Source organism: Cherax quadricarinatus, chromosome 68 (genome assembly GCF_038502225.1).
Source record: "Cherax quadricarinatus isolate ZL_2023a chromosome 68, ASM3850222v1, whole genome shotgun sequence".
In the NCBI taxonomy this organism is placed as follows: domain Eukaryota; kingdom Metazoa; phylum Arthropoda; class Malacostraca; order Decapoda; family Parastacidae; genus Cherax; species Cherax quadricarinatus.
Genome location: NC_091359.1, coordinates 10,027,937 through 10,044,844, shown reverse-complemented (window position 1 = coordinate 10,044,844; position 16,908 = coordinate 10,027,937). Strand labels below are relative to the sequence as shown.

General features: G+C 37.1%; 1 protein-coding gene across 5 annotated transcripts in view; it reads left to right on the top strand.

Moving 5' to 3' along the window:
* Positions 1-16,908, top strand: part of LOC128697763 (uncharacterized) — a 197,957-nt gene that overhangs the window by 140,926 nt on the left and 40,123 nt on the right. For 4 of the 5 annotated variants that reach the window (XM_053789662.2, XM_070099664.1, XM_070099666.1 and 1 more), the window contains 9 exons: positions 770-850; positions 1,133-1,252; positions 3,646-3,733; positions 4,224-4,347; positions 4,825-4,964; positions 7,693-7,851; positions 8,973-9,100; positions 13,151-13,268; positions 16,634-16,760. In XM_053789662.2, the coding sequence (XP_053645637.2) occupies positions 770-850; positions 1,133-1,252; positions 3,646-3,733; positions 4,224-4,347; positions 4,825-4,964; positions 7,693-7,851; positions 8,973-9,100; positions 13,151-13,268; positions 16,634-16,760 (1,085 nt within the window). The remainder of the gene's footprint in view (positions 1-769; positions 851-1,132; positions 1,253-3,645; positions 3,734-4,223; positions 4,348-4,824; positions 4,965-7,692; positions 7,852-8,972; positions 9,101-13,150; positions 13,269-16,633; positions 16,761-16,908) is intronic. The other variant, XM_053789661.2, reaches the window with a different exon arrangement.

Below are 16,908 nucleotides of genomic sequence, written 5' to 3'. Positions count from 1 at the left end.
CGTCGCTTTACAGCGGTTTTCAGTTATACCCACTCTTCATTTATTCAGACTTCCTACAATAAATATATTCAGGATGAAAATATTTTAAGGTAAATAACATGTGTACTGTATATTTATTTTTTAGGCCTAGCTCTATTGTTCACTTAATATATGATAGTGTAAATATGTTATCAGGCTTTTTTATGCATTTCAAAGTGAAAAACAGCTATGTTTCACTTTACAATGATTTTCACTTTATAGCAGTAGCCCAGACCTAACCTGCTATATAAGCAGAGCCCTCCTGTACTTAGTGTATGAATACAGGAAATAAAAAAAATCTTTATTTTTCATATAAGATATGTATAGTTTTATGGATATTGGCTCAGTGGTATTTTATTACATGAAAAGCCACTAGTTATGCAGTGCATTTCGGACAATTACAGGTAAACTTAAAATTATGTGACATTGATTAGCTCAAGGTAGATTATGAGAATGTTAGGGTTAGTATTGTTAACTGTAATTTGTGTAAGGTTAAGATTATCAATATAGTGAGTGTTCCAAGGCACTAAACTTTGACTGTGTAAACGTAATGTTTATGTGAGGGGACAGTAACACAAAATAGTATTTAGAGTTTGAGCAATCTAGTTTTTTGGACATGGTTGAGATAAGAAATACATATATGTGTATGAATGCTGATTAGAATTTGGATAAGCATGTCACATTAGACACATTTATATGATTTGTACTTACTGTCCATTCATTAAATAATTCTCTTGAAAATTCCTCCTAGATTTTCCCTGGATGATTGTGTCAAACGTTCGGATGTCTCTGAATGCTTCCAGCCTGAAGCAAGCCAACTCAGTATTTCACCGTACGTAAATAAAAAATGTTTTATGAGAAAAATACACTGTATTAGTAATGTGTTAATAGTATACTATACCAACAAGTAGCTGTGTAAGATACATGTGCAACACTTGAGTATCTTTATTGTCGACCAAAGAAGCCTGTTTAGCAGGTAGAACCTTTCAGATCAGCAATAGACACCTAGGTGTTACACAAATGTCTTATTATCTTCCTGCATTAGCATTTTTGGAGTTTCCTTGAATTTTGCAACAGGTGAATTAATGAATCCATTTATTTACTTTTACTCTAGGGCAAGTAAATTTTTAAAGGATGTGTTAATCACTGTAGTGGACATGATGAAGAGCATGGTAGAAAACATCCAAAACACAGTAGCACCAAACATGTTGTCAGTGAGCCAGGCATTAACCAGGTAGGATGCTCAAACTTTCATTCTCTGATTGTATTAAAATTAACTTTATGTATCTGTCTATGTATTAAAATATAACTTTATATATATGTCTGTGTATTAACATATAACTTTATGTATCTATGTATTAACATATAACTTTATGTATCTCTGTCTATTTATCTCTCTCTCTCTCTCTCTTTTTTCCTCCCACTTTCCCTTTCTCCCTCTCTCATTTGTGATTATACTAAAATATTTTTTCAGTAAACCCTCAATATAATAAGAACATAAGAAAGAAGGAACACTGCAACATGCCTATTAACCCATGTGAAGCAGGTCCATGCCACCCCCCAGCTTATAACAATGACCACCTAGTCAGGTCACTTCCACTTAAGGAAGGACCACGGCACCAGACCTGGTAGCACAAGCTAGTCAGGTCCAACTCACACCCACCCACACCCACTCATGTATTTATCCAACCTATTTTTAAAACTACACAAGGTCTTAGCTTCTATGACGGTACTAGGGAGTTTGTTCCACTCATCCTCAACTCTATTACCAAACCATTGCTTTCCTATGTCCTTCCTGAATCTGAACTTTTCCAGCTTGAAACCATTGCTAAGAGTCCTGTCTTGGCTGGATATTTTCAGCACACTATTTACATCCCCTTTATTTATTCCTGTTTTCAATTTATACACCTCAATCATATCCCTCCTAATTCTATGCCTTTCTAAAGAGTGCAGATTCAGGGCCCTCAGTCTATCCTCATAGGGAAGATTTCTGATACATGGGATCAGCTTTGTCATCCTCCTCTGTATGTTTTCCAGTGCATTTATATCCATTCTGTAATACGGTGACCAGAATTGTGCAGCTTAATCTAAATGAGGCCTAACCAAGGATATATAGAGTTGAAGAATGACCTGAGGACTTCTATTATTTATACTTTTTGATATGAAGCCAAGGATTCTGTTACCTTTATTGCAAACACTTATGCACTGTTGTCTTAGTTTCAGATTACTGTTAACCAGAACTCCTAAATCCTTTTTGCAGTCAGTAGTATTAAGATCTACACTGTTTATTTTATAAGTGGCTTGGTTATTGTCCTGTCCAACATTTAGAACTTTGCATTTGTCTATATGTATTAAACTGCATCTGCAACTTCTCCGACCACTGCATCAGTCTATTCAAATCATTCTGGAGTGCACTAATGTCCTCAATAGAATGAATTGGACGGCCTATTTTGGTGTCATCAGCAAATTTGCTTATGTCGCTATTTATTCCCTCATCTATGTTGTTTATGTAGATTGTGAACAACAAGGGGCCCAACACTGACCCCTGTGGAACACCACTCGTGACGTGCCCCCATTCTGATTTCTCCCCATTTATGCAAACTCTTTGCTGCCTATTTGTCAACCATGCCTCTACCCAGGAAAAAATTTCTCCTCCTATTCCATGTACCTTAAGTTTCCTCAAAAGCCTCTGATGTTGAACTCTATCAAAAGCCTTACAGAAGTCTATGTACACAATATTATATTCATTACCATGATCTACCTCCTCAAACACCTTAGTGAAAAAAGTTAGTAAATTTGTAAGACAAGAATGCCCCTTAGTAAAACAGTGTTGAGATTCATTTAACAATTTATGCCCTTCAAGATGGCTACGAATTGCCTCAGCAATTATTGATTCCATAAATTTTCCCACTATGGAGGTAAGGCTTATTGGTCTATAGTTTGAAACTAAGGACCTGTCACCTGTCTTGTAAATAGGTATTACATTTGCCATTTTCCACTTATCAGGCACTATGCCAGTTTGTAGTGATATAATGGACTAATGGAGGGGGATGGATGATCTGAGGGTCCATTTAATCATAAAAACTTTAAAAAATGGCAATAAACTAAACTAAAGAACTCTATTGTATACCTATATAATACTGTACTCTCAGTTTACTGTTATATTGCAATACATTACAATACAGTCCATTTACCCAGTAGATTTGCCCATAATTGTAAAAGTCTAATTTGTCTGGGTCCCTTGTAATAATAGTAATACTTTATTTCAGCATGTTACATTCTTTGTACAAAGTTAAATGATATTTGGATATAATGTATATGCAGAAAGTTCCTATATATGCAGGGCATTTTGGGCAATTCTTCCTCCGTAAGCCATGTGTGTCGTAAGAGGCGACTAAAATGCTGGGAGCAAGGGGCTAGTAACCCCTTCTCCTGTATATATTATTAAATTTAAAAGGAGAAACTTTCGTTTTTCCTTTTGGGCCACCCTGCCTCGGTGGGATACGGCCGGTTTGTTGAAAGAAGAAGAAAGATTTTGGGCAAACTTAAGAGGGTTCACTACATTTTCTAATATTGTCACTCTTTTTCATGATGTCACATCTGTAAACATAATGTCTATAATTGCAGCTATAGCCAAAAAATAGAAGCTGTTTTGAGAGACGAGTGTTGGAAGCGCATTGTGGACAAGCTGGAGGTGACAGCAACACTGAGAGAGGTGAGACAAGGAGTCCATTATGGCAGTTCACTAGATATCTCTATTTTTTTGAGAGTATTCAAGTTCATATTCTTGGTTTTCAGAAAATTATACGCAGTTATAATTTTTTTAAATCCCATAGTTTGCTTAGCATTTCAGGCAGACTTAACTTTTTCACTGTCCTTACCTCCAAAATTAATAGTCCTGTCAGTGTCACAGTTTTAAAAACAAAACAGAATAACTTCTAAAATGGTAGAAAATCTTTTTCTAAAGGTAATGACACAAAAACTGAAAAATTTTATGTGAAACTTATGGAAGCATACAAGCAGAAAGCTGGAGGCTTGGAGAGTACCTTCCACAACTGCAATTTTGCCCAATTTGAGATTTATTTTAGACCAGTTCCAGTGCTCAGACTTATCTAATTCTTGGCCATTTCACTAATATTCCTTCTGTTCTGTCTAGTAAGTGCAAGAAACTGACTCATCTAAATAAAAGCCTTTTTTAATTATAGGGTGCCAGCCAGGTAGTATCAGTCGTACCAGACTTCCTGCAGATGGATAAATATTATGATCATTTCATATACACAAAAGATATGGTTTTGGATTGGATTCAGAACAGCAGGATTATTTTTGAAGGTATGGACAATTCATTATTTTTTTGACCAGTTCATGATCTAAACCACTAGCTTTATTTTATGGAAAAGTAGTGATTTGCACAGTATATATGTAAATAGTTCATTACCACTATAACTTGTTTAGCTACCAAAACTTTGGAGCCTAGTTCCTGGAGGCATTATGTGCCTCTGTAATATTTTGACTACCACCCACATGATGGGCATGGGGTGCATAATAAAGATATGAAACTAACTACAGTAAATGCAAATTATTTTCTGAAACCACCCTTTTTGTTGATCTTGTAAATATTATACAGTAATGTTATTTTGGAAATTTTATAAGAGATTTCAAGGTTATTTGCTTGTGATTATTAATACTCTTTATTTGGCTAGCATTTATACACAATATTTTAGGAGTTAGTAGTCATATAATAGCTTTCTTTAGTATTCATTTTATATGACACTGGAAATTATTTTGTCATTGTGATGCACAAAACAGGTGGAATATCACAGCTGCAACAAGCAGTTCATGAGAGTTGGCAGTCAGGGGCATTACCACTAACCGAGGTTCTGAATAAGATACAAGAAGCAGTAAAGCATTCGTCAACACAAATTGAAACAGAAGGAATATTCCAGTTTGTGAGTACTGTAGCCAGTGTTTCCATACAAATAGTATATATTATTTTAAAAATATAGGGAGGCAACATCTCTAGTACTGACTAGGGACCCACTGTTTGAGTAATTTCTTTCCCTCCCCTTCCCCTTTATTTGTGAATGAAGGCTTTTTGAGCATTAATGTAGTTTCTCTTTTTTCTCTACCCCTCTGGTCATCTCCCACTAAGGTAGCATGACCCATATAGAGAGCTATTCTACTACTTACTGTTCATTCCTGGATTCAGAAACTTAGCATAGGGGGGGGAGGGAATGTTAAATATTTTGCAACAGATTCTGCATATGGTGTATGTGCTTGGAGAGCATCAACAAAATATCTTAGTAATAACAACAAAATTCTGCTATAACAAACTCACTTGCAACTTATTCAAACATCTAGGCCTACTAAGTAAATAGACCATTAATACATAATACTGTAGTCTGTACATCTACAGGAGCCTCAGTGCAAATACTATCCCAGAACCAAAACAAACTTTTTGTTCCAGTAAGTTCAGTCATGTAAGATTACAAAGCATTGTATTATGTATAATGCAACTTGACCATTAAGTCATGTGATGCTTCACATCATCTTGTTTAAAACTATCTAATGCCATGTCTAACATCATCTGTTAAGCCCGTTACAACTTTAACTTATGGCGCTTCCCGACTATTTCTTCACATTATAATACCTGTTCTAGTTTTTTCAATTTCAAATTCAAATTTGTATTTCTTTGCAGAGTTTACAGTGTGTAAATTACATATTAGAAAATATTGTTAAATAAAAAGAAAGCCACTAGCATGCCTGAGCATTTTGGACAGACTAATCGTAATGCTTAAAGACTACTTAAAACCAGACACAGGTTGTGGGGTGGTAAATTTTAGTTATTCATCTTTTTATATTATTTATATTATATATTTTACATTATATTATTTTACATTTTTTACATTATTTTTCATTATTCACATTATTTTACATTATTTACATTATTTTACATTATTTACATTATATTATTTCAAATTGAAGACCTTATTTTTAATTTATACTAATAATATTTCTGCAGTGGAAGGCCATAGATACTCTCCTGGAATGTCATATAGCATTTAAAATAAGCCACAGTGAGGGTTTGCTACACATTTTACCCATCGCTAACATGTTGATGTTTGCTTGTTGTGTCTGTTGTTAGTCAAAATCCTACCAGAGCTCCAAGACCCAGTTGTCAACAACCCATGGACTTCAAACACAATTACCTACTTCTCCTATATGGATACCTTGTCAGCCAGGGCATAATTTTACCAAACTCCTGGGGCCTCCATAGCTATCCTTAAGATTTTGGCATTCCTTCCTGCTCTTCTATATGTCCCATTCAGGCTAGTCACTTAATGTGGTTCATAGGCCACGTGATAGCCCTGCAGCCTGTCCTGTCTGGTCAGGTCAGTTCATGCACATACTTGTGTCCCTACATGGGCTTCACATGGAAAATATCCGTGCTTGTCTGCCTTGTGATATCAGAGGCCTGCACCTGCCATCTCCTCTTGTCAGTGAGCCTGGCACCAGTTAAGAGCACACGAGCCTCAGTTTCCTAGCTTCTGGGAGAGCTTGACAACTATTACCCTGAAATCAGTGGGATCCATGGGCTCTGGGGGTTTTCCAGGAACACTTCCTGGATACTTACCATATTTTGCAGAATATAAGATGCACCAGCATATAGAACACACCTTAAATTTAGCATGCAATATGTCCCCTCTTAATTTATTATTATTTTTAATTGTTCTCTTTGTTAAATGGAATTATTCATAGATCCCAAGCCTGACCTTCACTATGTAGGACACAAGGTGATTTTTGAGGGTCAGATTTTGGAAAAAAAAAAAAGTGCATCTTATATGCCACAAAATACGGTATCTGTTTTGTCTGCTAGAGGTATTGTAGCTGGCAGCTCTGTGCCTTCACAGATATTATAGTGGTAGTGGTGTGGACCCTCCCCAGTGTTCACACTACAATATAGTACTGTATACTATTCTGATTCATAAAACTCGTTTCTGCAAAAGGAGCCCCAGAAAAACAAGGTTTCCGCCACCTTCCCCAGGTGTTGCCAGCAGGAGCTTTGAACAGAACCCAGATCCCAAGTGGCACTGACCACAACAAGCAAGCATTAACTGAGGCTTAGAGGTGAGTATTGGTGTGAGTGAAGTATGACATTCCAGGCAGATCACCCAGGGCTTCTTACTCAGTAATGCATTTTTAAAATGGAACCTTCTTGTCATTACCCTTTTATCATTTAACACCATTGCCATGTGACTTCCAAGATCTCCAGTGATTCTCTCTCTCTCTTCTTTCTTCTTTTTTCTCCTTTGTGCGTGGTTCCAAGCATTATTTTGCTTTCTTCTTAGCAGTGACTGAAGTAATCTTTATACGGAAAACCCTTTAGAGAGTGGAAGACCTGTTTTTCATAAATGCCTTTCTGGTTCACCTTTATTTTGAGACATTCATTCTAACACATACTTGTCATAAAAATAAAGCAAAAATAAATAGTGTGGAAAGCAGCAATAACACCAAACAAACTTAGATCTGTGAAAATCAAGAAGCTTTTCTCTTTCATATCTAACCTGAATAAAAATGAACCATCATAATTAATCCAGTACGACTGAGTTAGTAATACTAAGTATAAATAAATATCTTCTGTTTTGCTTCAGTTTCTTAATTTATTGTTGATTTTAGGTGGAGAAGAAAATATCAGAATTGAAGCCAAAGATTAAAACAGCAACTGAAGAAACTTTTAATATTTTAAAGGAAAACCTAGAAGCCTTACAATCACACTCAAATGGTGACATTTTCTTTGATTATATCAATGTTGCTGCTGGTAATGTTTTTGACAGGGTGAGTATCCTTCTCTGTCAATTTGCTATACAATATTTGTAAATTTAAGTGATAAGAACAATAAGACCTCAGTTTAACAGCCCTTCATGAAACAGATTGAAAATAATGGGTAAAATTCTAATATATCAACCACAAAAAGTAAATAAAATTGTTCTACTGTACTTTCAACCCCATTTGTTTTCAATGTTTATTACAGTACATCTGTAAACTGTGTACTATATACAGTTGGCTACTGTATTTTTTGTTATTTTTTTAATATGCAGATTTATTTGACAGTTGGTATTCCAAACCATACCCCCGGCCGGGATTGAACCCGCGGTCATAGAGTCTCAAAACTCCAGCCCGTCGCGTTAGCCACTAGACCAGCTAACCACAATAAGATTCATCCAACTAGGTATATTTCTACACCATAGGAAGGTTAGCACAGACACCACTGTGACCACAAATGCAAGTTTTTACAGACGAATCTCCAGCTAGCGTGGCTGTGACGAACTCTAGCTCAAGTCCCTTCACTGCCGTCAACATGACTCAAGAAATCGTAATGACACGATTGCAAACAAACCATACCCCCAGCCGGGATTGAACCCGCGGTCATAGAGTCTCAAAACTCCAGCCCGTCGCTTTAGCCACTAGACCAGCTACCCACAGTAAGATTCATCCAACTAGGTATATTTCTACACCATAGGAAGGTTAGCACAGGCACCACTGTGACCACAAATGCAAGTTTTTACAGACGAATCTCCAGCTAGCGTGGCCGTGATGAATCTTATTGTGGCTAGCTGGTCTAGTGGCTAACGCGACGGGCTGGAGTTTTGAGACTCTATGACCGTGGGTTCAATCCCGGCCGGGGGTATTGTTTCTTTGCAATCGTGTCATTACGATTTCTTGAGACAGTTGGCATTACCAGACACTTCCCCCTAATAGTCCAATAAATTGAGGTTTTATTTTTAAAGAATTATGTACTCATTTGTAGTCATATAATTTCTTCCTTATGCACTAGGGATTTTGATGAGTTTTTGCATAAACATTATCTCCAAATTTTCCTTTGACTCTGAATTTTTTAATTTTGATAGTATGTATGTAAATAATGTACTTTTTTCACTGACATTGCCTGTGTTTAGATGACGTCAACATGGGAAAAGTGGAGTACATCAGAACGTAAGAATTTGGACACCCTTGAAAACTTCATCTTCCTACTTGCTGACAATATTCATGAGATATTGATCAATAAAAACTACTTCCTGGATGAGTAAGTTGCCCATTCATTTATTTTTCCACACAAGCCACTTCCCACCATAGCAGGGTAGCTAAAAAACAATGGTGGGAGGGTTACACATTCACCAGGTGTAGGTGGTGACCCTACAGACGTAAACAACTATAGGCCAATATCAAACTTACCATTGCTATCCAAAATATTCGAGAAACTCATGCACAGGAGACTGTATTCATTTATAACGGCACAAAACATACGCAACCCTTGCCAATTTGGATTCAGGAAAAATAAAAGCACTAATGATGCAATTATAAAAATGCTAGACCTGCTTTACAAAGCATTGGAACATAAGGAATATCCACTAGGAATTTTTATTGACCTAAGAAAAGTGTTTGACACAGTTGACCACGTCATCCTACTCCACAAACTTGACCACTATGGCATAAGAGGCCCTGTGCTTGCATATTTCAAATCCTACCTTTCCAATAGGTATCAGTATGTCACCATTAAAGACATAGCTTCATCAATACGGCCACTTGATACTGGAGTTTCGCAGGGAAGTGTCCGTGGACCCCTGCTCTTCCTCATTTACATCAATGATCTTCCAAACATATCCCAACACCTGAAACCCATTCTCTTTGCTGACGACACGACTTATGTCATCTCCCACCCTAATCTTGCCACCCTCAACACCATTGTTAACGAGGAGCTGCTCAAAATATTGACTTGGATGACAGCCAATGAACTTACACTTAACACTGACAAAACCTACTATATTATGTTTGGTAGCAGAGCAGGTGTTGCGCAACTTAATATTAAGATCGACAACACTCTAATTGCCAGACATAATGAGGGCAAATTCCTTGGCCTATACCTCGACAACAACCTAAATTTCAGCACCCATATCCAACACATAACAAAAAAAGTATCCAAAACGGTGGGGATCCTCTCCAAGATACGATACTACGTGCCGCAAACTGCCCTTCTCACACTATACACACTGGTGGCCTGGTGGTTAACGCTCTCGCTTCACACGGCGAGGGCCTGGGTTCGATTCCCAGCCAGAGTAGAAACATTGGGCGTGTTTCTTTCCACCTGTTGTCTATGTTCCCCATCAGTAAAATGGGTACCTGGGTGTTAGTCAACTGGTGTGGGTCGCATCCTGGGACACTGACCTAATTTGCCTGAGATGCTCAGCATAACAAGTGGCTTTCTATGTAGTAGTATGTCATTGTTGTCAGCTAGGACTGTATACCATGTACATGTACTTGTAGTAAATAAAGATTATTATTACTTATATATCCATACCTCACCTATGCTATCTGTGCTTGGGGTTCAACTGCAGCAACACACCTAAAGCCAATAATAACCCAACAAAAAGCTGCAGTAAGAATAATCACTAAATCCCATCCCTGGCAACACACCCCCCCCACTCTTCATAGATCTAAACTTACTCCCTGTTCAGTACATCCACACTTATTACTGTGCAATCTACATCTACAGGACCTTAAATTCCAATATTAACCTTGACCTAAAATGCTTTCTTGATAGTTGTGACAGGATCCACAGGCATAACACCAGACACAAACATCTCTATGACATTCCCCATGTCCGACGAAACTTTTACAAAAATTCAATGTATTTCAAAGGACCTAAAATCTGGAACACCCTACCTGAAAACTCTAGAACTGCAGACACATTCATCACTTTCAAAACTACAGTTAGAAAACATCTTATCTCCCTGATACACCCCGACAACTAACTACATGATAACCACCTGGTGGTTCACAATTACACTCACTCACCCACTGACTATAAACACAGAAATACTAATCTTAATCTTAAAATAATGAATCCTAACTAGTCATAAGTTTGCCTATGATACTCCAATATAGACACTTTGTATTGTGCTAAAACAAAAGCATTCACATTGCTAAACTCACAAATTATAATGTAGTCACCTAGCCTTAATACCATAATCTGTAAGGATTTAATGTTAAGAATTAATCTAAGTCTGCCCAAAATGCCTAGCCATGCTAGGTGTCCTAGTAGCCCCCTCTGTAATTAGTATTTTATAACATGTAAACCACACAATATCCAAATCCTGTAAACCCCACATTGTAACCCTTATAGAGAATAAACTTATTTGATTTGATTTGATTTGATTCAGTAGTTGTCTTGTGAGGAGTACATGAACATAAATAATTATAATTTTAATTTAATTATTTTAGTAATTCAAATGACCTCTAAATTTCAACATCCTTCAGAGTACAGGCCTGTACTACTTCCAAACACCAGGACTCGCATCCAGCTAACTCATCATTTATCATTAAGGAATAATGTTTTACTCAAAGCAGCTGGAGATACCTTCTTGGAATGATTGGTGCATAGAGCATGTGTAGTTCTTATTACAAGAAAAAAGGGACAAGAGAATGTAAGAATTATAGAAGAAAAAATGTCTGTTGACTATAGTAAGTAAAGTGCATTGTAGAATTAATATTGAAAGAGATGAAAGGCATAGTAGAATTGCAAAGGAGCAATGTGTGTTTAGGAAAGGAAGATGATGTGTGGATCATACGTTAATGTTAGAGCGAATTTGAGTAATATGTAGAGTAAGGTTATGAGCTATTGATTGCAGTTATTGGCTTGGAAAATGGTTAATAAGTATCTTGATACCTATAGTAGGTATATCAACTAACCATGTTAAAACTAACGTGGATTTGAATTTTAAGGTTATCATTTCGATATGATAAGATTTATTTGGATTTTTATGCCCAGAAGGTTAGCTATCCGGGATAACCCAAGAAAGTCAGTACATCATCGAGGACTGTCTGTCTTATTTCCACTGGGGTCCTTTAATCTTATCCCCCATGATGTGACCCACAAGAGTCAACTAACACCCAAGTACGTACTTAATGCTAGGTGAACAGGGCAGCAGGTGTAAGGAAAAATGTCCAGCATTTCCACCCATTCCTGCAACTGAACCATGGACATGCAGTGTGTGAGGCAAGAGTGTTGTCAACTGAGGCACAGGACACTGTCAGTGGATATCAGGGCAAAGCCAAAAGGATGGAGTAAAAACACATGCAGAGAAAGCTTTTATTGTGGCAATGTTCTCCTTCTCAACTTGATAAAATTACACACAAATCAAAAATAACACAATAAAAAGTTGCTCTGCCAATGCCGTTAATGTTGCTGTTTTGTTTACCATAATGCCTGTCAATAGTTTGTTTGGTTATTTGACTTTTGAACTACAAAAATCTTCCTTTGAGCCCCTCTATAATCATCTATTCCTTCACGGAAGGAAAGGTGCCTTAATGCCACTGAATGTGTCTTCATCAAAGGAGGTGAAGCAACGCTTTCTTCCATGAATCATATTGGATTATCCCACTGATCTCATTCCTCATGTGCTGTGTGACCCTTACAGGTTTAGTGATTTTCCATCATTATTCATCTGATTCCCATCTTGTGCCTAGTAATCAAAAAATTACAGAAGCACAAAATGGATCTAGGGAATGGGCCCCAATGTGATGGTAGATAAGTAAATTACAGTGGTAATGAACTAAATACGTCTGGTTACAACTGTAACAAATTGTTAATACAGACATGAATTCAGTCACAAAAACATTACAGTTTATACTGTGTAATCAGGATATGGGTGAATTTAGACAGGCTTAAGTGATTGAGTCATTTATAATAGATTAAGTCAGGATATTTTATTTTGTGAAGGGATTCAGGGAAACTGGTTAGCCGGACTTGAGTCCTGGAGGTGAGAAGTACAGTGCCTGCACTTTAAAGGAGGGGTTTGGGATATTTGCTGTTTGGAGCAACATCTGAACTGCCACATCTGAGTGCCAGTGCAAAGATAGTGATTATGTGTGAATGATAGTGAAAGTGTTTTTCTTTTTTTTTTTGGGTCACCCTGCCTCGGTGGGAGACGGCCAACGTGTTGAAAACAAATTTTCTATAAAGTAGTTATATATGTCAGTAACCTTAATTGTGTAATTTACTGTATTCCACTTTATATGTATAAAGTTTCTTTGTTTACATGTATCATAATTTTTCATGTGAGGATGTTCTCGACAGACTGTACGTGTTCGATCCAAAAATCTCGGGCAAGATTAGATACAACCAGTACCTACCAGTACCTTGGTCTAGCTTCTTGGAGGCTCCACAGTGGTATTATCTTACAAATGCTTTCCAGGTGAGAATAGAAAGAAAATAGTATAAATCATATAATACTGGAAAGCCACTGTACTAAATTTTCCTAATGAAACAATAGGTATTGGCAGTGTATAAATGACTCCTTTTTTCTTTCCATTTACTCCTGTTCCTATTCTTCTTTAGATCCATTTTTCTCATACATAGGCAGGCATTTCCTGTACATGGCAAGGGAGAACTGTATAGTTTTTGCATAACCTTCCTTCAGAAGAAAGTCAAGTCAAACTTGACTCAACTGCTGGACTCCGTTCTCGTGTACAAGGAATTATTTTTGTATTAAAGTGATCATGTTTATTTATATCTTATTTTGATTTACAAGAAAAAAAATTACTGTATGGCTCATTAGAAATAAAAAAAAAATAATTTTTTAAATTTGATTTTAAAGTTTTATCCATATATTTTTTTTTCAACAAGTCGGCTGTCTCCCACCGAGGCAGGATGACCCAAAAAGAAAGAAAATCCCTAAAAAGAAAATACTTTCATCATCATTCAACACTTTCACCTCACTCATACATAATCACTGCTTTTGCAGAGGTGCCCAGAACACAACAGTTTAGAAGCATATACATATAAAGATACACAATATATCCCTCCAAACTGCCAATATCCCAAATCCCTCCTTTAAAGTACAGGCATTGTACTTCCCATTTCCAGTACTCAAGTCCGGCTATATAAAAATAACCGATTTCCCTCAATCCCTTCACACTCCAGCAGCTCGTCAGGTCCCAAATACCATTCGCCTCTATTCACTCCTATCTAACATGCTCACTCATGCTTGCTGGAGGTCCAAGCCCCTCACTCACAAAACCTCTTTTACCCCCTCCCTCCAACCTTTTCGAGGATGACATCTACCCTGTACCTTTACCCCGCCTTCCTTTACCTACAGATTTATACACTCTCCATGTCATTCTACCTTGATCCATTCTCTCTAAATGACCAAACCACCTCAACAACCCCTCTTCAGCCCTGTGGCTAATACTTTTATTAACTCCACACCTTCTCCTAATTACCACACTCCGAATTCTGTGCATAATATTTACACCACACATTGCCCTTAGACAGGACATCACCACCTCCAACCGCCTCCTTGCTGAAGCATTTACAACCCAAGCTTCACACCCATATAAGAGTGTTGGTACCACTATACTTTCATACATTTCCTTCTTTGCCTCCATAGATAAGGTTTTTTGTCTTATCATATACCTCAATGCACCACTAACCTTTTTTCCTTCATCAATTCTATGGTTAATCTCATCCTTCATACATCCATCCGCTGACACGTCAACTCCCAAATATCTGAAAACATTCCATACTCCTCTCCAATTTGATATCCAATTTTCTTTATCTAAATCATTTGATACCCTCATCACCTTGCTCTTTTCTATGTTCAGTTTCAACTTTCTACTTTTACACACACTCCCAAACTCGTCCACTAACCTTTGCAACTTTTCTTTAGAATCTCCCATAAGCACAGTTTCATCAGCAAAAAGTAACTGTGTCAATTGGCAAGACAGAATATAGGATTACGGATGAGCAAGGAGGTTTTAGAGTGGATAGGGGATGTGTAGATCAAGTATTTACATTGAAGTGTATATGTGAACAGTATTTAGATAAAGGTAAGAAAGCTTTCATTGCATTTATGGATTTAGAAGGCATATGATAGTGGATAGGGGAGCAATGTGGTAGATGTTGCAAGTGTATGATATAGGTAGTAGGTTGCTAAATGCTGTAAGGAGTTTTTTATGAGGATAGTGAGGCTCAGGTTAGGGTGTGTAGAAGAGAGGGAGACTACTTCTCAGTAAAAGTAGGTCTTAGACAGGGATGTGTAATGTCACCATGGTAGTTTAATATATTTATAGATGGGGTTGTAAAAGAAGTAAATTCTAGGGTGTTCGGGAGAGGGGTGGGATTAAATTATGGGATATCAAATACAAAATGGGAATTGACACAGTTACTTTTTGCTGATGATACTGTGCTTATGGGAGATTCTAAAGAATAGTTGCAAAGGTTAGTGGACGAGTTTGGGAGAGTGTGTAGAGGTAAAATTGAAATTGAACATAGTAAAGAGTAAGGTGATGAGGGTATCAAATGAGTTAGATAAAGAAAATTGGATATCAAATTGGAGAGGAGGAGTATGGAATGTTTTCAGATATTTGGGAGTTGACATGTCAGCGGATGGATTTATGAAGGATGAGGTTAACCTTAGAATTGATGAAGGAAAAAAAGGTGAGTGGTGCATTGAGGCATGTGTGGAGATAAAAAACATTATCTATGGAGGCAAAGAAGGGAATGTATGAAAGTATAGTGGTACCAACACTCTCATATGGGTGTGAAGCTTGAGCTGTAAATGCTGCCGCGAGGAGGCGGTTGGAGGCAGTGGAGATGTCCTGTTTAAGGGCAATGTGTGGTGTAAATATTATGCAGAGAATTTGGAGTGTTGAAATTAGGAGAAGGTGTGGAGTTAATAAAAGTATTTGTCAAAGGGCAGAAGAGGGATTGTTGAGGTGGTTTGGTCATTTAGAGAGAATGGATCAAAGTAGAATGACATGGAGAGCATATAAATCTGTAGGGGAAGGAAGGCGGGGTAGGGGTCGTCCTCGAAAAGGTTGGAGGGAGGGGGTAAAGGAAGTTTTGTGGGCGAGGGGCTTGGGCTTCCAGCAAGCATGCATGAGCATGTTAGTTAGGAGTGAATGGAGACTAATTGTTCTTTGGACCTGACAAGCTGTTGGAGTGTGAGTCGGGTAATATTTAGTGATGGGATGCAGGGAAACCGGTTATTTTATATAGCCAGGCTTGAGTTCTGGAAATGGGAAGTACAATGCCTGCACTTTAAAGGAGGTGTTTGGGATATTCGCAGTTTGGGGGGATGTGTAATAAGATGGTATATATATAATTGGGGCCCTGATATTATGTTCTATGTGGAGTTTATATTATTTCAGGTCACTTTTTATATTGTATCTTTATATATGCCTCTAAGCTGTTGTATCTGGGTGCCTCTGCAAAAACAGTGATTATGTATGAGGTGAAAGTGTTGAATTATGATGAAAGTATTTTCGTTTTGGGAATTTTCTTTCTTTTTGGATCACCCTGCCTAGGTGGGAGACGATTGACTTGTTGAAAAAAAATAAATAGAAGTAGACGATTATGTATTTTAGGTGAAACTTAACAAAATCATAAGCTTTATCAAAATCATTACAGTAGATTAGTGGAGCTTTTTTTTTTTTTTTTTTTTTTTTTTTTTTTTTTTTTTTTTTTTTTTTTTTTTTTTTTTTTTTTTTTTTTTTTTTGGTACTTTCAACATAAACATTTCAATTCTTTCATTATTAAAAGTGGGTTTTTCTCCCCCAGGATTCATCTGTGGTTGATGCACATAGACTGTTAATGACTGGAGTAGATGATGTGTCTATTGGTTGGCAGGCACTCACTTTCTCTAATGCTTTCATCCCACCCTTCATGGCCACAGCTACAATAGCAGGTATAACAATATACAGCATATGTAACAATACTTACTTAAAAAAAAAAGTGAGTTAAACTCAGATGCTGCTGCAACATAACCACTTAGTTGATACACTGATAGTCACCACCACCATAAAATTAATATGTAATCATTTACTCCAACTCCT